Here is a 19719-nt window from a genome sequence, read left to right on the forward strand (position 1 = left end):
CTGTTTTTTTTTTGCTGAGGAAGCCCAGCCCTGAGCTAACATCTCTTGCCAATCCTCCTCCTTTTTTTCCCTTTTTCTCCCCAAGGCCCCTGTAGATAGTTGTATGTCGTAGTTGCACATCCTTCTCCGGGATCTGAACCCGGGCCGCCGGTAGTGGAGCGTGCGCACTTAACTGCTAAGCCACGGGGTCGGCCCCCACACATGCCTAATTTAAGAGCTTTTTTTTCATTTAGAAACTTATCTTTAGTTAGTTGCCATCAATTTAGCTCCATTGAAACAGCTTTTCCACATTCATATTCTGTCAGCTTATATAATATTAATTGTGTAATTACACTAATAAGCATGGGTTTACATCGTTTACAAACAGTGATTTGCTAAGCAAAAAACCTGTATTCCCTCTTGGTAAGTCTATAACAAATGCATGTGTGAGCCTATTAGAAAATAGCCTTCTTGTTCTGGTCAGTTCTACAGAGGAATAAAGGAAGAGTGTGTCAGAAGGAGGTCAATGAAGAGAGCTTTTACTATACATTTTGTCCACTACGTTTTAAAACTGATGCAAACTTATCCATACATAGATAGATGAAAATAACTTAAAATGCAAGAAAAGGGGATGATTTGAGAAATCTGCCCTACAAATAAGACCAACTGAAAAGTTGTACCTTTTGCCATTCAGACAAATGATTAAGATTGTTTTTGTCAGAGAAAGTTGAGATTTTTTCAGTTGATAATTAAAAAGAAATATGAGAGAAAAAAAATAAAAATGAGGTACAGCCAATCTGGAAAACTATTTGACAATACCTGCTGAAGTTGAACATATTTGTAAGCTATAATCCAGCAATTCCACGCCTAGCTATGTACCCAGCAGGTGGGTGGGTGGGTGAGTGGGTTTCGTGTGTGTGTGTAAGGGAAGGAGTGGGTGTGTGGGTATCTGTATTCACTAAAAGACGTGTGCAAGAAGGTTTATAGCGGCATTATTGGTAATGACCAAAAATTGGAAACAACCTGAAAGTCTATCAACAGTAGAATAGGTAAATACATTGCAGTATACTTAATTAATGGAATATATACAGCAATGAGAATGAACAAAGTATAACAACATACAACAGTGTTGATAAATCTCACAAAGCTAATGGTGAGTGAAAGATGCCAGACCAAGAAAATACATACCATATGATTCCATTTTTATGATGTTCAAAACAGGCAAAAATAAGCTATGGTGTTAGAAGTCAGGATAGCGGGTACCTTTTGTGAGAGGGCAAGGAAATATGACTGGAAAGAAGCACAAGATGACTTCTGGAGTTCTGGAAATACTCTGTTTCTTAATTTGGGTGCTGTTCTCTTTGGGCCATATGCTTAAGATTTGTGTATTTTTATTATATATGGTGTACTGCAAAAAAATGTATCAAAAAAATTAAAGAAATGTGACTTTATCTGATGGAACTAATATTAACTAGATGAGCCGTGTAGTAAAGACACAGAAAAATGAGTTGAGCTCCACAAAAGGATTTGAGAAGAACTTAATTATGGAATCTATCAAAAGGGGAGAAAAAAACTTAAAGTATACCATCTGTAGCTAATTTAGTTATAACTCATCTCAGCCCAATTTGTTGTATTTTGCATACTTAGTACTTAGATTATACAACCACTGGGAATTATTTAATAAGCGTATAATTACAAACCATAAGTCATTTTATCCTAGTCCTGTAAAGTAATCTGGATCACCCTCCTCGTTTTTAAGTCAGTTTTTTTTTTTTTTTTAAATGTTAGGTTCTGTTCAGGATAAAATACTGTTTAAAAGTTAGATTAAAATTTGGTTTATTGGACAGGAATACACTTCATTAGTTGACCTGTTTTCATGGAACATCTTTATCCATATTTTCTACCTCTTTGGTTTCCTTCATTTGAAAGGAAAAAATCATGAAAATATTCTGGTATGTGTTTATTTAATTTGTATAACAGCAAACAAAAATCAAATACATATTAGAATTAGATCAAAAGAATAAGATCCAAAGAATGGAGCCTTTAAACCATTCTCTCATGGGACTCACTGAATTTGCAAGACAAATTCCTAGTATTTCAATAGTGGTAAAATATATGCTAGCCCAGCACTTTATTATGCAAAAGGCAGTAGAGAAGAAAGAAATTTTCAGTTGCCATAGTTAATAATCTTATTCATTGTAGGGGGTGAAACACAATTGCATAAACCCTTGGTAAATGTGATTCCCCTCTTCAAATAATTGTAGTTGTCTGCCTTCTCTGGTAAATACTGATGAAAAGTGTTGATTTGGCAAGAGGAAAGAGTATGCTTCTAAATTATTTAATCAAGTAGATAATCATTTTGAAAAACTTTTATGTTAGTTTATATGTAACTATGATATTTCAAGACTGGAGACTATAATTTCTACAAGGAAGAAAAAATATTTGAAATAATGTGGTTTGGCACAGAAGAGTAGCATTGTCCAATAAATTTGTCTACTTTCTTTGAAATAAATTTTTGTCTAGACTTTAAAGATATATTCCTGGGCCAGCCCCGTGGCTTAGCGGTTAAGTGTGCGTGCTCCACTACTGGTGGCACGGGTTCGGATCCCGGGCGTGCACCGACCCACTGCTTCTCAGGCCATGCTGTGGCGGCGTCCCACATGCAGCAACTAGCAGGATGTGCAACTATAACATACCACTATCTACTGGGGCTTTGGAGAGAAAAAGGGAAAAAAAAAAAAAAGGGAGGAGGATTGGCAATAGATGTTAGCTCAGGGCCGGTCTTCCTCAGCAAAAAGAGGAGGATTGGCATGGATGTTAGCTCAGGGCTGATCTTCCTCACCAAAAAAAAAAAAAAAAAAAAAAAAAGATATATTCCTTAAGTTTGTTGAAATTGTTTTATGGTCCCTAATGATATACTGTAAAACCCAGAAGAAAAAGTCTAAAGATTGCTAATATTAGTTCAGTTAAGGATCAGAATTCTGTGGGTACTTTGCCAACCACCCACCAACTTCTGTCTCCTGCCGTGCTAACTCTGTGCCACACTCTGTACCAGTGAGATGTAACAGTGGCTGAGTGTGAAGAATGAGCTGGAAAACTAGCAGTCTGGGTGGGAGGTAGCACTTCTCACAACAAAGTGCCATTACTGAGATTTCTGAATCTTGATCTCCACTCTGGGGATGGGAAAGAAATTGAGATGGGAAGCCATGTCAGTGAGTAACTTGGTCCTTATTACTATGCATTTGTAAGTATTGAGGAGAGGGAGAGTGGGAGGAACCAAGTGCCTCTTCCTTCACCCCACCTTTAATTTAATAGCTGTCAATCAAGGCGATCTTTGAAAAGGAGAATGAGGAAGTGAGCCAGATCAGAAAAGGTATAAGATAGGAAGTAGCCCCTGGCATGGAACCCCAAAGGCAGGAGGAATAAGCAACCTTGGAAAATTACTATCTCCCTAAATTCACATCACCTCATACGAGCTTCTTTATATGTTATATTGAAAATGGGAGCACTTGGGGGGCATGGTTTAAGCACCCCTGGTAGAAATTATTGTGAATTGAAATGACTATTAAAGTAGGAATGCCACCTGATTAGTGACCTAGAAACATCAAGATTCTGCCCACAAAATAGAGTATATGAATAATTTAATCTGGTTACTGTGTTGCTGTGTTTAATTAGAGAGAAAATGCATGTGACTGTTTTTCCATGATTGAGTGTAGTAAAACGTAAATTCTTCATACTTCTTTCACATTCTCTAAAATAATTATAATTATGTTATAATTTTCTTTAAAAGATATACTTTAAATACAAATGTGTACCTTATAATCTCTAGTTAATAGTTTTGAATAAATTCATGGAAATTTTATTTTTTTAGTAGTGATATATCAAATCCAAAATATTTAACATTATACTCCTATTTTTTTATTAGGATTTGGAACTTGGAAGGACTGCAGATAGCTCATTTTGTTCTTCATTCCCCTGGAATGAGTGTGTGCTGGCATCCTGAGGAAACTTTTAAGGTTGTTATTTAGTACTTAGCTTTCTTTTATCAAGCTGAAAAGACGTATACATGTGTAATACGCATGCACATGGAGGAGAATATTCAGTGACTTTTTCCACCTCAGAGACTCTACTTGGCACGAATGCATTTGGATTAGTCTAGAAATCCGTACCTTAAAAGACCTCTGTAATTAAGTTTTTATTTGACAACCATCATCCATAAATGGCATTTATTCAGAGTACCCTTTTCCTGCCCTTTGGTAGATGACAGTCTGAAAACTGATGCCCAGACTATTGACTAGTGGAATTCATTAAAAAAAAAGTTGAATCCACGCTTGTGCACCATAGTGTGCAAACAGAAAGCATCAGCGGCGTGAGGCAAGTCTGACCTGGCTGCAGTGCTATTCAGGTCCTATTCAGAGTAGAGCTTTCTAAAATTCTAAAATTACACTACGAGTTATTACCAATTGGCCTTACCTCTTATTTCATTGAGAAGATAGGAGCCTTTCAACAAGAGTTCTCTCATTTGCCTGTATCTTCTCTTGGGCGTCACTCTATTTTCTCTCTCCCCAGAATCTAAAGTTACCGCCTTCATCTTCTTCAAGTTAATCCTTCAGCTGTCTAGAGCTCATGCCAGTTCCTAGGCATGCTGCTTTCATAGCCCCCTAATGTCTTTATATTTCTTTTCCATTGACTCTTTTCTGTCCTTATACTTGCACAAAAAGGTAAGCTTGATTAATCATAGCAAACACATAGTACTTACATATGCTTGGCCCACTGTCAGCATTTTATGTATGTTAGCTCATTTAACCCTCATGGCGACCTTATGAGATAGGTACTGTGCTGATCCTCATTTTACAGATAAGGAAACCAAAACACAGAGAGATTAAGTAACTTGCCGAAAGCCACACAGCTACTAACTGGAAGAATTGGCATTTGAACCCAAGCAGCCTGCTCTATAGTTCTTGCTCTTAAACCATTACATTCTTCTATCTTCCCTTTTAATTTTAATCTCTCTTCTTCAAACCTTTTATTTACAAATGTTTGAACCCATCACCCGTACCTTTTAACTTCAGTTCCTCTTTCCCCATCCCTTGGACTAACTCTATAATCTCATTCAGTCTCTACTACTCTCTCAAAAATCATCGGTGATATTTTTAACAAATCCAGTGGGCTTTTCTCCCATTCTTCATCTCAAGGCAGCTTTTTACACTGTTGATCACTTCTGTCTTGAAACCCTGCTCACTGGATCTTTAAAGCTGCATTATTCTAGTCCTCTTGAGCATCTTTGCATCTATCTTCCCTTTTTCTTTCTCCTCTGCCAACTGTTCCTTCACCATGTATATGTGAATTGTTGCAAGGGATAGTTCTCACCTACACTGTACCGTTTATTGTAATAGAGGGTAAAAGAGTGAATAAAGTCCTTGCCCTTAAGTTACACCCTGACTTGTAAGAAAGAAAAACATGGAAATACAGCAACACAGATTTTAAGTGTTAGAATCAAAAAATCTAGTAAGTAGAGTGATAGCATAAGGAAGGATTAGATTAATAAGATCTGCTCACAGCCTTCAGAGAGGAGGTAATCCTGAGCTGAGATGCCCCTGACTTTATAAGTGTGTTCTCTGAGCTCTGAGAGTCCATGGAAACTTGTTTCAGGCCTGTTGGATCTTTCATCAGTAGAATTATACTCCTTATGTGTACATGAGTGAAATTTTCTAATTTATCTGTATTACATGTATAGGGATTATTTCCATATATAAGTATTATTTCTGAATCAAGGTTCTAAATTTTATTTTATGCCTAGATTTCTCCCCTGTAGCAGTGAGTTTCCTTGAAGCATAATCAGGGATTCTACCAAAATGTTAATATCACCATGTATAAATACAATAGGCTACTTTTTAAAAGCTGTGACCTAGATGAGAAATAAGAACATTTATTACAATCTCTATCCCAAAACTTATATCTCAATGCTTAATTTGTGGTTATTTCATATCCCTTTCTTCTATATGCTTTAATTTAATTTCTGTTTTTCTTCTATATATCATTAAAATTTCAGCCCATTCCTTCTCCTTTTTTTTATTGTTTCCATGGCTTCAGAGTGTTTGCAAGTCCCTGCTCTAAATCGCATAAATTCAAAATCCTAAAATCATCTTTGATATCTTCCTTCCCTGTATGCAAACTTTTCCAGATCTTTTAATTTTTCCTTCACTGTCCCTGGAATACATTCCTCTCTGTCATTAAGATGCATTCGTCATCTTTCTGTTCTTACAAGTAACTCTTGCCAACAGCCTTAGCTTGTTTCTAAAGTCTTTGGCTCTCCACCCTTTGATTCTTCTTGCCTACTTTAGTTAGACTAATCTTAAAATATCAGTTTTATCATGTCTCTGCTAAACTCAAAAACTCAAGAAAGGCGACACAGAAGTGGTTAAGAGTATAGACTCTGGAGGTAACTGCCTGGAGTTCCACCACAACTGGCTTTGTGATCTCTGGCAAGTTAGAAAAGCTATCTCAATCACTGCCTTCACTTCCTCATCTTGTAAAATGGAAGCTCATGAAAGTTAAATCAGTGAACACTTATAAAGTCCTTAAATGAGAACCTGACACGTAATAAGCACTCAATTTTAGCTGCTTGTCATTGTTGATCTATTATTAGTACTAAAACAATCCAGTGGTTCTCAGTGGTCTGCCATATCAGATCAAGCCCAGAATTCTTCTTCTGTTATGCTTGGTCTTGGTGAAAATGAGGTAGCCAGAGAAGAAAGAGAGAGATGGATCCATGATTACCTATTTCATAGGATTCTTATGAAAATCGTCTGAGATATAAACCACGTGAAAGAGACATATAATCTGGAAAACACAAAGCAAATGCTAGCATTTAACAGTAAAAGATACAAAAGTGATTTTTGACACTAAGTCTCACATTCTTTCCAGGCTACCACTGCTACTTCACACCTTCAGGAATGTTTTCACCTTAATATAACCAGAATTAAAAGAAGATTCTTTAAAAGTAAGAAATTTACAGAAAATGTAGTTTTTCAAACCATTTTGTTCAGGCAACAACTACTGATGCATTTATATATTCACAGCAGTTTCTATATCTTAACACCCACAAATGCATATCCTAGTGCCATACTTCTTTGAGTCTAAGAAACAAATTTTTCCACATTTTAATATTTTGTAAGGTTGGAATTCATAATTATTTTGTACATTTGATAAAGTATTTCTTAGAGAGGAAAGGAAAAGAAAGAAAGGAAAGAAGGGAACTAATTAATTTATTGAACATCTTAAATTACTAGTATTTTAAATGAGGGAAATATTGAAGTAGTAGTAACTACTATTTATTGAGGGAGTGGCTACTACGTGTCAAGCATTGTGCTGGGTGTTTTACCTACAATACTCATTTAATCATGACAGAAATGCTGTGGCTATTCTTGTCTTCATATTTCCATTTTAGAAATGAGGAAGCTGCCAATGAAAGCCTTGTAACTTGGCCAAGTCATTCAGCTTTTAAGTGGAGGAGGCAGCCTTGGTCCCCAGGCCTGTCTGTGTTCTTTCACTGTGCCATGCTGCTTTGCATCCTGGCAGCAAACTTAAGTTGCATAAGGATATATAACACATAAATACATCTCTGTTGAGAGAGACACACTTAGCTATCCTTTATAGACAATATAACTTAAAAGTAACTTTTCCCAGAATGAATCTATAGGCTGATCACTTCTTCCTGGTAACTATACATCATCATTTAAAATTATACCCAATGTTCTTGAGACTTTCTTTTGCCAATTTTCTGTAAGGTTTTTTTGTTTTTGATAGAGATTTTTACACAGGCTTTTCTTATTTCCTTTGCATTTGATCTTCCTTTTGTAATATATGCAGATGTTTACATTTTACTATATAACATTGAATATCTGCCTACTTCTCAGATTTGGCTAGTGAATTAGGTGGTTGAATTTTCTCTGTTTTTCTCTCTTACAGCTAATGGTTGCAGAGAAGAATGGAACAATCCGGTTTTATGATCTTATGGCCCAACAGGCTATTTTATCTCTTGAATCAGAACAGATGCCGTTAATGTCAGCACACTGGTGCTTAAAAAACACCCTCAGAGTCGGAGCTGTTGCAGGGAATGATTGGTTAATTTGGGATATTACTCGGTCCAGGTACTTCCTTAGTATATTTATCTATTGCCTACCAAAAAATCAGTCACTTTTGCTAAATGATCCATTGAGCCATTCTTGTATACCTGGGTCTCACTATAGAGCAAAAACAAATCTCTCCTGTAGAAGAGCCAGAGCCATGGGTTTTTACGTAAGAGAGATGGGTACCCATGCTTTGCAGGTTTACTTTGAGAGTAACCCAGAAAGAACAATGCAGAGGAGGAAATCTTTGATCTGAGCAGTGTTTACTTATGTTTAAAAAAGAAAAACACTGGCCCTCTTGAATGATGGTGTTCTGTAATGATTCTAAATCATGTTTATGTCTTTATCATATTTCATCAATTGGAATTCAGTGCTTATTTGGCATTTTGTCGCAGTTTAAGTACATTGGGCATTGTATCTTTTAAAGGGAAAGTACCTCTTAAACCTTAATTTAAGTTCTTCTACTTGAGACCAGCACATAATTCATAAAATGCAAAATATTATCTTTTAGTTACCCTCAAGAGAAGAGACCTGTCCACATGGATCGAGCCTGCTTGTTCAGGTAATGTATTGTTTTTGTTGGGGTGATAATTTGATCTTTTGAGTTGGGTTACTTTGTGCATGCTGCGCTGCTACCTGGAATACTTTCCCACTTCTCTCCTTTGCACTGGGTTTGGTTCTGTTTTGTTTTTTTCTGATTGTTTTTTTTTTTTTTTTTTTTTTTTTTTTTTTTTTTTTTGTGAGGAGATCAGCCCTGAGCTAACATCCGCCAATCCTCCTCCTTTTTTGCTGAGGAAGACGGCCCTGGGCTAACATCGGTGCCTATCTTCCTCCACTTTATATGGGACGCCGCCACAGCATGGCTTACCAAGCAGTGCGTCGGTGCGCGCCCGGGATCCGAACCAGCGAACCCCGGGCCGCCGCAGCGGAACGCGCGCACTTAACCGCTTGCGCCACCGGGCCGGCCCCTTCTGATTGTTTTTTATAAATGGTTGTTTTGCTTTCCTAAGTCTTTGCTTTTGTCTTTTGGTCTGGGCGAGGGAGTGATTTGTTTTCCAATATTTTCTCTAAAAAATTTTATAAAACACAAAATATGTTGCTACTCCACTAATACCACCCCAACAATTTGAAGCACATGCTTCCTTATTTTTTGTGCTGATAAAGATATAAAATGTAGGTGGACCCATGTTATGTATATAAACCTCATTGTTGTGCTTTAAATGAGAACGCACTCAATATTATATATCTGCAACTTTTTTTCCACTTAAATTGACATACGTGTTTATCTTGTTCTTTTTCATTCATTTCTGCATAATATTCCATTGCATAGTGTAGTCATTAGGGTGCTTTCAGGAAACGAGAAAGCTTACTAACAGAGACTAAAACCAGTAGAACATTTATTATATGCTACATTTCATCAAGCCAGCCCTGGTGGTCTAGTGGTTAAGGTTCGGCGCTGTCACCTCCACAGCCTGGGTTCCCTGTCAGGGAACCACACCACCCATCTGTCGGTTGTCGTATTGTGGCAACTGCGTGTTGCTGTGCTGCTGAAAGCTATGCCACCAGTAATAAAAACCCTATGAATAGAAGCGGAGCATTGTCTATTATAGGCCTGGAAGGTGAGAGGATGGCACAAAAAGACTTGGCCGAGTTTCATTCTGCTGTGCACAGGGTCACCAGGAGTCAGAATGGACTGGACAGCACTAACAACAAAATATTTAATCAAATCTCAAATATCCCCAATAAAATTGTAGAACTTAGGGACACCATTATTTTATGTACTCCTAAAAAAAATACATTCAACTAAATGTAAGAATGCCATAGATTCTAAGATGCATCCTGATTTCAGAGATGTGAGCAAATATTCATTTTAAAATCAATGAACTATGGTACTTAACAAGAAGTCTAGAGGAGGCTGTCTCAGGATTGGTTTAGTAGCTCATCAGTGTCACCAAGAGTTCAGACCTTTCCCTCTGCCATCCTCAATGGCAAGGCTTTGGGTTTGTTGCTTCACAGTCACAAGATGACTGCCAGAGTTCCAGGCATCATAGCCTCATACCACATTGTCCAAAGAGGAGAGGAAGGAGCACTCCTCTTTCACTGGGGATTGCTATCATTGCCTTAAACCAATTGTGTCTCATCCCTTGGAGTTGGACACCCTGTGCCAAACGTAGTTGGGGTTCAGTTAACATGGAAAAAGGGCAGAATAGCTGTTGAACAAGCAACTAATAATGTCTGCCACATCTAAAAATATTAACTAGACTTGAGCCATTTTTTTTTGTCCACAAATTCTTTCTCTTACATCTCCCCCACTGCACTTATTTTAATGCTGGGCCTGTTGCTGGAGTTTCATTAACTCTTGGTGACTCATTGATTTCATTGTATTCCAATGTCTAAGATGCCTTGAAAACTTAAATATTTAAATATTCTAGGTGTTTGTATCATCCCAAGGAGTTGAAAAACAAGTTTATCATTAATTTTATAACAAATATCAATAAGAACATTGCATATGTTTAATATATTGTACTGTGAAATATTTTGTGTCTGTCTGATGCCTTGTTTGTATCTCCTACCACACTGTCAGCCCTTTAGTTATCAGAAAGGAACTGCTAACCGTAACTTCAGAATTTAACAAAGTGGCACATGATAAGCACTTAATAAATATTCATAGAATGATAAAATATTTATAGCTAACTTCCCTGGAATTCTCAGTCTAATTGTAAAGCCATATTAACAAATTTAGGGTTATAAAATTATTGTTTTTGTGCAGAAAGAAATAACCTGTTTCACAAAAGCTTGTAGTTATCTGTAGGAAACGGTACTTATTTTTATCCCCTTGTCTTTTCTTAGGTGGTCCACAATTAATGAAAACTTGTTTGCAACCACTGGTTATCCTGGCAAAATGGCAACCCAGTTTCAAATTCATCATTTAGGACACCCTCAGGTAATGTGGAGACGTTGTGTGGCATGTGTGCTTTTAAATTTGTGTTTTCTACTTTTCCACTTATAGCCCCCAAATTTGTAATGTGTAACTAAAGACATTGATGAATGTCTCTTATCTGCTTAAATTGGAAAGAGAAGGCATTTTTCGATGTTTAAGTCACTAGTAGTAACAGACTTTTTGCCAATATTCATGTAAGAAGCATTTTGTTTCTTCTGTTATATTTCCTCCTTCATTTAAATATAATAATTTTACTTGCTTGGTTAGTTGAGACTATAAAAATGTTTGAGTCTGGGCTGTACCCATTATTCATTGATTATTCATATCCTTCATTCCAGCCAGCTGCAGACAAATAACCTGTATTTCACCTATGAGGGAGCATATTTTTTAATCCTGTTTCCGCTATAAACAAAGACAATCTATCAGTGCATTCTTATTTTTGAAGGGTAGTTTTTATTTATTAACTTTGGTGATTTATTGAGCTTCTTTAATTCTTCACATATTTTCTAGCCCGTCCTCATTGGTTCTGTAGCTGTTGGATCTGGCCTTTCCTGGCATAGAACTCTCCCACTCTGTGCAATTGGAGGAGACCACAAGCTCTTGTTCTGGGTGACTGAAATGTAAAATAAATTTTCTGTGTACCTTAGATCCATAAACTTGGTATTTTTAGTCCGTATTTTGGAGAATTCCTTATTTTTATATCAAAAATATAGTAAGCTCTAGAAACGTCCCATGTTTCTTTTGTTAAATAAACTGATGATTTGAAAAATTATTTTCCTACTCTGTCCTGTGTATATGTGTGAATATATACATATATATATATTTTTTTTAATCGTCTTTTAAGACTTTGACACAGCTCCATAAAAGAGATGACTAGGGAAAGGTAATGCTTTTGATTTTATCACAGGATTATCCAAAATGTATTCTATCTTCTATACTTTAAATATATGCTGTTGTCCTGATTCTCAGAGACACAAATATTTACAAAAGGAAAAAAAGGTCTCTCCTTTCAGTGTTACTGTGGAAGTAATTGAATATAAATGTGGGTGTATACATTTTTGTTAGCAACCTATATGTGTAGGGGTCTTATAACTTTCTCAATAATTATAAAGGATTATTATTCAATTTAATAGTAAAAAGGATTTTCACTTTCTTAAAAACGTCACTGGTTATGTTACTGAACTCTGTTTACTATATGCAAATTCCTTTTGACTGGATGTCTCAACATTCTTAGAACATCTAGTATATGGGATAAAGCTTACTTTGAAAAATGACTTAAAATTTAACACCTTTAACAGCCTCTGCCTTTTATAAGTCTTCACCATTCTTACCAAGAAACTTAAATGGTTTTGAGATGGCACCTAGTGGCTATAGTACTGTATTCACCCTCTCAAAGATCACTGAAATCAGCATTATGTAAGGCAGCCATATTATGTTCTTGTGACAAATCATGATGCAATCAGAAGAGTATAAGATTATGATTCTGCTTGTCAGTCAAGTATAGAGTTAAATAAATTCCTACAAACTGCATTACTGTGAGTTAATGCCCTCTCTGAAGCTGCATTTCCTCTTATAAAATGGAGATAGGAATCGCTGTCTCATAGAGTTACTGTGAGATTAAGTAAAGGTGAATGAAAATACCTAACGTGTCTGCCACACAGTTCAGGGATTTGTGGGTACTATTAATTTATTTCAGAGACGTGTAATTCTTATTTTTGAGGAATTAGAAATTTATTTTTAATTAATAATACCAATAAATATTTTTTACTCAAGTTTTCTATTCATAAGATGTCTTATAATAAGTATCTTATGAAATCAAGAAAATTATCTTTAAGAGATAGGGAAATGTTGCAAATAATTTTTAAAAATTCAGTAAAATTTTGTGATCATGTAGATGTTTGGTATAAACTCTTATATACTTTAAAGTACAGATGAAAAATTGCATAGCGGGGCCAGCCCCGTGGCGTAGCAGTTAAGTGTGTGCGCTCTACTGCTAGCGGCCCAGGTTCGGATCCCAGGCGGGGACCAATGTACCGCTTGTCACGCCATCCTGTGGCAGCGTCCCACATAAAGTGGAGGAAGAGGGACACGGATGTTAGCTCAGGGCCAGTCCTCCCCAGCAAAAAGAGGATTGGCATGGATGTTAGCTCAGGGCTGATCTTCCTCACAAAATAAAGAACACCTTTAAAAAAAAAAAAAGAAAAATTGCATAGCAATTTGTAACTCAATTATTTAATATAGTAAAATATTATTACCAAATAATAGTAGTAGTTTCCTTTACCCCTTCATAAGCAGATTTTGAACTTAAAAAGGCAAAGGGCAGGGAATTTTTTTGTGTGTGAGAGGAAGATCAGCCCTGAGCTAACATCTGTGCTAATTCTCCTCTTTTGCTGAGGAAGACCGGCTCTGAGCTAACAGCTATTGCCAGTCCTCCTCCTTTTTTTTCCCCCAAAGCCCCAGTAGATAGTTGTATGTCATAGTTGCACATCCTTCTAGTTGCTGTATGTGGGACGCGGCCTCAGCATGGCCGGAGAAGCAGTGCGTCGGTGCGCGCCCGGGATCTGAACCTGAGCTGCCAGCAGCGGAGCACGTGCACTTAACCGCTAAGCCACGGGGCTGGCCCGAGGCAGGGAATTTTGATGTGGTTCCCTTTAACAGTCTCTGTGATGAGACAGAGAACCCTAAAAGCATCAGGATAGGCCAAAGAATTTGTAAGAATCCCCAAATAAGGGATACATCCTGAAATGACAGTGTATTTAAAAACTGTCTTATACTTAGAAAAGTTGACTTAGGAATTGAGTGGGTTGTGTTTACGAATGGAGATTGAAGATTGAGTATGTTGGGCTTGGGTATTTGGGTATCTAGGAAATGGATTCTCTGGAATAAGGGCTGACCCAAATATAAAAGTTGATTGATGAAATTACCCAATAGGATTATTATCTGTTAGGGGAAACCGTCCTGGGAAAAGGTAACTCATAGTGGTCATGTAAATACAGTTATGCCAGAGAGAGGCAAGAAGTGTTAGCCTCAAAGAGAGGAAATGGTGGTTCCATTTGTAAATTAATATGATGACTGTGAGATAAGACATTCTGAAGAGATGAGAGGGATGTCTTTACCTTAGACACTGACCTCCTTTTCTTTCTTTATATCTTACCTAAAGGCTGTGTGACCATTTTCCAGGTTCTACTTTGTTGTTAAACTTTAGTGTGTTCGATTACTTTAAGTGGTATAATGATATTCTTTTTCCTCAGTAAACTTTGTTCTTAGTAAACTGTGTTTAAATTAGACTAAGACAGGCGGAAATGTTTAATGGGGAATTAGTTGTTGGTCATCACTTCTAATGCCTGATAAATAACGTGAGATCTGATTGTGTGTGTGTCCCAGTTAGTTTTAGTTTTTCCATGTTTGTTTACAAATATGTCTTAAGAGGGTTTTTCTTATGTTGAAATTAAATTTTCCTCAGGATTGCTTCACTTACAAACATTGTGAAAAGAAAAAAAAGTTGTACTTAGTCTAAAACTTGTATTATTTAGGATTGTTGAAGCAAAAGTCAGGATAGCACAAATCTGCAAGATGTCAGAACTAAATCCTACTCTTTCAGAATAATGGGATCATAAGTCCCATTTTATTTTTATGATTTGGCTTGTACGTTGTGAATATTTCAGTGTCTCCCATGCCAAAACACAAAATCGCACACCCATGCACTCCAATTTGTTTCTTTCTTTGGTAATTTGTGGCTGCATATTGACACTGACCTAGAAATGTTCCTGTTGCTGTTTTAAATCTCATGTCAGTGGAGAAGAAATTGAAATCTGGTTTGCACATTTGTGTCTGGCTTTTTGTAATTGTCCAAAATCTGACATTATCCTAGAAATGCTGATTGGGACGTTATGAGACAGTATTGTGCCCAAGACATTTCTGAGGAGAGAAAAAGTATTTGCTCCAGATTATTCCGCATGTTTTTCTGTAGCTCAGAAAGTTAAACTCAATTTAACCCAACTTTATACCATACTAGTAATAGCCTTTGTTCTGAACCCAAATAAAATTTGCGAAATAAAAATGACCTTTATGATGGTCCGTTTCCACATACTCCTCACGAGAGCTTGGTCAAGTCCTCAGAAGCAGCATTCTGTTCTAAGATATCTTTATCAAGCTGTCGATGTGCTCAGTATCAGGGACAGGAGAGAACACTCCATTTCTTTAATCTAACCTTGCCGATGCAAAAACATTTATTTTAACAGGCATTGGAAAAGAATTTCAAAACAGCTAGCATTCATTTCTAATTATACATTTAAAGAAATACCCCTTTAAAACATACGTAGAAATTTTTTTTTATTATTACTAACATGAGTTTAATTTATAGCAACCATTTGTTAACTAAACAAAGTAACACAACAAAAGAATTAGAATATCAGCTTTGAGGGTCTCATTTTACAAAAGGAAAAACGAATACCCATTTGATCACCTCTCCATTACTCAAACTCAACATCACCAATTTGTTTTTCATGCATGGACACAGACCTCATGGGAAATCGAAAGCATTGAATCTACTTTCTGACCTTTTCAGCTGTTCTTTGAACTACCTTAGTAAAAACAATTGTTGCCTTTATGTAGGATCAAGTCATATTTGCCTGGAAATTTCTTTGGATCAGCTTATTTCTGTGTAACTTATGTCTTTGTTCTATAGCTATTTTTGCCTTCTCAACTAATTTTTAACGGAATACTCTACCTTGGGACTCGTAACACTAAAAGCCATATGAACAATGGTAAGTAAAAGGGGAGGCTACCAGGTTTCTCAGTCTTTGCAAACAATTTGAGTAACCCAATAAGATTTAAAGATGTATGAAATAAGCATATTTACCAACTGCGTTTTTAGTGCTGTATTAAGTGCCTATTTCCTTCTTTTGTAGTAAAAGACAATAAATGCTGCTGCTATCTTTGCTTCTAATGGTGGTTAAACATAAAACTTTGATCTTTCTTATAAACACAGCTGTTGTCCTATCATTGAGCCAAATCCACACACGATTAGATTCTGGCCAAAATTAGGGTTAATCTTTGCAACCATCTCAAGTAAGAGCTTTCTAATACTGTTTTAGGAAATCTGTATTTTTGAGACCTTGTATAAAGGAAATAAGCCCCAGACAACTAACCTCTAAAGTAAGCCAGAGACAACTAGTGATAAATTATACCACAGTGATAAAGATGGTGAAGACTGTCTAAGCAGATTAGTTCATTTCAGTTGATTTTTACTTAGACTGTAACTGTAAGAAATTACTTTCTTACTTGATGTTAAGTATAAATCAGACCAATGTAAGTTATTTTTTAAAGAACTTCTTTCTACCATCTTTTCTTAACTTAATGTTTCTTTGGTTAATTGCTAGTTCTTTCTTCCACTAATACTAATGAAAACTAGGTGTTTGTTCATTACAGATAACAGATACATTTTATTGTAATTATTGTATAATGGCTCGCTTTGGTTTTCAGCCTACAAAAAAAAAATTTCTTTTTCGTTAAGATTTAGATTCTCTGGAATTTTAAATACTTGGCCAAATGTGGACTGAATCTCCTGAGAGTTGGATACTAGTGCCTCAAGCTGTGTTGTGAACGGCTAAGGATGCATTTCTCTCCAAATTGCCTATACCAAGGAGAACATCTGTGAGATTCCCTTACTTGAAATCTGTAGAACTCTAATTAGATTTCCCTGACACTTGTTTTTGAGCAAGTACATTACCTGGCCATATATACAGCTGCTTCAGAGGTCTCACACCATTCTGGATTTACCTCACAAATATATTAAACTCCAAGCCTGTGGAGCAATTCTGGAATTCTGTCAGTGTTTTTGACTGTTCCCTACCCCATCACTCCACTCATCCGCCACAATAACTAAGATGTGTTCACATGTATGTGTAATCTTTAGAAAACCCTGGGTCATTGCTTCCCAACCTGTTGGTGGCAAATAACTGAGAGAATATGGAATTATTGCAAGGGTTTCTCAATATTATATTCATATTACTACTATCATAATCCTCTTTTTCCTTTGAAGCCATAACCTCCTGGTGTCCTGGGATAATGTAGACAGCCCCCAAATCAAACTTGCCTGCTTAATAATTCTAACAGTTGTTGACTTCAGGTGTCCTTCTATCTGCCCCTTCCTCCCCAAAACACCATTAACAGGTTGTAAGAGGAATGAGCCTGCCCGTGAACCCTTCCCTGCAATTCAGAGAGAGTGGCTTTTGGAGATCTCATTCAGAAATCTTGAGAGGGCTAAAAAGTTCTCAGATATATCAAGGTGTGCCTGTCATCTTGATATCTATTATGTGACTCCAGGTTTGGCTCTGGAGTTCCGATGAAAGCCAGAATACTTCAACCGTTCCTGCCTATGTGATATATAAGAGGCCAGACCTTCTAAGGCAGGATGTATTATAGGAAAACTAATAGAATCTAGCCTGGAAAATAAAAGGAAGCGAAATAGTATCTTTGAACAAAAATTTGGGATTTTAAGATGGATTTCCCAATATAGCTCACTCATTTACATTTAATATTCCTATTTTAAATCCTCAACAATGTGTATGTATTTGTTCAATGAATTTTAAATATCCAACCACCATCATCTGGGGTTCTTCAAAATTTTTTTTCATTTAAAAGGGCTTCTCATACTGGAAAATATTGTGAACCACTTTCCTAGACTAACTGGCTCACCTGGCTCACTCATTTTTTAAAGGATAATAGCAAAGGTTCTAACATGATCATTTTGGACTCTAAAAACAAGGCTACAGCAAGAAATGTTTATGTTGAACTTCCAGAGTAGTGTTAAGTGATTTTCTGTGGTTGTCATTCAAAATAACCTGACTGCTTTAAAAAGTCCATGTGCTGAGTCATTTACTAAAACAGCTAGGGGAAGTTAATTAGATCAGCGGATAATGGCATCATTTGCTGCTTTTTTTTTTAATACGTAAATAGAGAGGGTTTTCCTACAAAAAGAAGAGAGTGCTATAGAAGGTGTAAAAAGCTGAGCGAAGACTCTTGATTGAGGCTTACCTCACTTATACCCCCACTAGAGGGGAAAGAAATCTGACTTCGTGAACTCAAGATGAAATACCTTAGCTATATAAAAATAGTTACTTCTAAGAAGTCTGACTGACGTTTTTCCCTCCTGTGCTTTTTCTTCTCTGTTCTCCATGGTAAATATCTTACTTTTATAATAAATTCCTGACTTAAAAACAAGCAGATATTAACTGCCTATGATGTGCATGGCTCTGTAATACATGCAAGGAAATATAAAGAAATGGAAACTGGCCTCTGACCTCAAAGAAATTACAGAGAGGTTGGCAATACCACATGGTCACAAAAAGGTAAAGGTAGCATGTGCTAGGTATCAAATGAGTGATGAGAGCATTGAGTGTTATAAGGATTAAAAGACGAGAAGTGACCTCATGGGGTTCATCTTCTAAGGCAGGAAAGTTAAGAAGACACTTGGATTTCTTGGGGCACCAGTTCCTCTGAAGGGGGGTGCAGTGTTTTAGGGGTTGCCAAAATGGAGGTTTGATTGAGAGTGTGGATAAGGAACAATTAGACTCTCCCTCCCAAAGGCCCTCCCCCTGGCTTCTAGCCAGGCAGCTACCCTTTCCCCTCTGGTCACTTCCTGAGAAACTGAATGAGACTCTAGACTCAGGAGTGAGCTGCCTTGCTGAAACTATTACCTGAAAGTCCACATACTGAAAGGTGAGGTTGTAACTGTGTTTTCTTAGATTCTGTATCTGTCTTTTTAGCATCCACTCATCACAGGGCCAATTATATTAACTATATTTTCTTATTTTCTGTATTCTTGAAACTGTGGCATTTGTGGCCTTATAGAGCCTGGGAGAGACTGCTGCTCCCAAGACTAGCTAATTCCTGAAGATAATAAAACAATTTACTTGGATGCACATTTTTCTTTTTCTTTTTTTTTTTAATAATTTTATTTATTTATTTTTCCCCCAAAGCCCCAGTAGATAGTTGTATGTCATAGTTGCACATCCTTCCATTTGCTGTATGTGGGACGCAGCCTCAGCATGGCCGGAGAAGCGGTGCGTCCGTGCGCACCCGGGATCTGAACCCGGGCTGCCAGCAGCGGAGCGCGCGCACTTAACCGCTAAGCCATGGGACCGGCCCTTTTTTTTTTTTTTTTTTTTTAAATAAGACACACATTTTTCATATGCAAACCAACCACTCTCTCAACCACCTCCATATCTAACTCTCATACACCAAGCCAGTATTTCCCCTGCCCTAAATGAACCCAGGGCCAGGTACAGACAGCTAGGGACAGCTCCTATGCCCTAAAGCCCACCAGAATCATTCACACTAGCCAATCTTCCGCTATTTCCTCTGCCCTGCCTTGCGTTTCCCACAGAAACCCCAATAAAAAGGCTCTGGCATAGGCTTTCCCCTGGCTCCTGCTTCTGTCTGCCTCCTAACCGAAATCTAGTGTTTCCCCGATGGCACGTGTGTGGCATGGCCCCCTTCTCTTGGGAGATGTAAGTAATAAATTGTTTCAGTGGCATTAACCTCTGTGTCGTCACTCAGTCACCACCATAAATTAAACCCTGTGGGTACAAATGCAACAGTGAGACCTTGCCCCAACCCCCTCAGAAAGCAGGATAATCATTAGGCTATGTGCTATTTTATTGG

The 19719-nt window shown here is 37.1% G+C and overlaps 1 protein-coding gene across 1 annotated transcript in view; it reads left to right on the plus strand.

Annotated features, from left to right (window-relative positions):
* NUP37 (nucleoporin 37) overlaps positions 1 to 11728 on the plus strand; it is a 46355-nt gene extending 34627 nt beyond the window's left edge. Inside the window, exons 5-9 of the mRNA XM_058568552.1 lie at positions 3905 to 3995; positions 7951 to 8132; positions 8623 to 8673; positions 10962 to 11055; positions 11563 to 11728. Of these exons, the coding sequence (XP_058424535.1) occupies positions 3905 to 3995; positions 7951 to 8132; positions 8623 to 8673; positions 10962 to 11055; positions 11563 to 11676 (532 nt within the window). The 3' untranslated portion in view covers positions 11677 to 11728. The remainder of the gene's footprint in view (positions 1 to 3904; positions 3996 to 7950; positions 8133 to 8622; positions 8674 to 10961; positions 11056 to 11562) is intronic.
* The last annotated feature ends 7991 nt before the right edge of the window (positions 11729 to 19719 follow it).

This window comes from Diceros bicornis, chromosome 25 (assembly GCF_020826845.1).
Source record: "Diceros bicornis minor isolate mBicDic1 chromosome 25, mDicBic1.mat.cur, whole genome shotgun sequence".
NCBI classification, from domain to species: domain Eukaryota; kingdom Metazoa; phylum Chordata; class Mammalia; order Perissodactyla; family Rhinocerotidae; genus Diceros; species Diceros bicornis.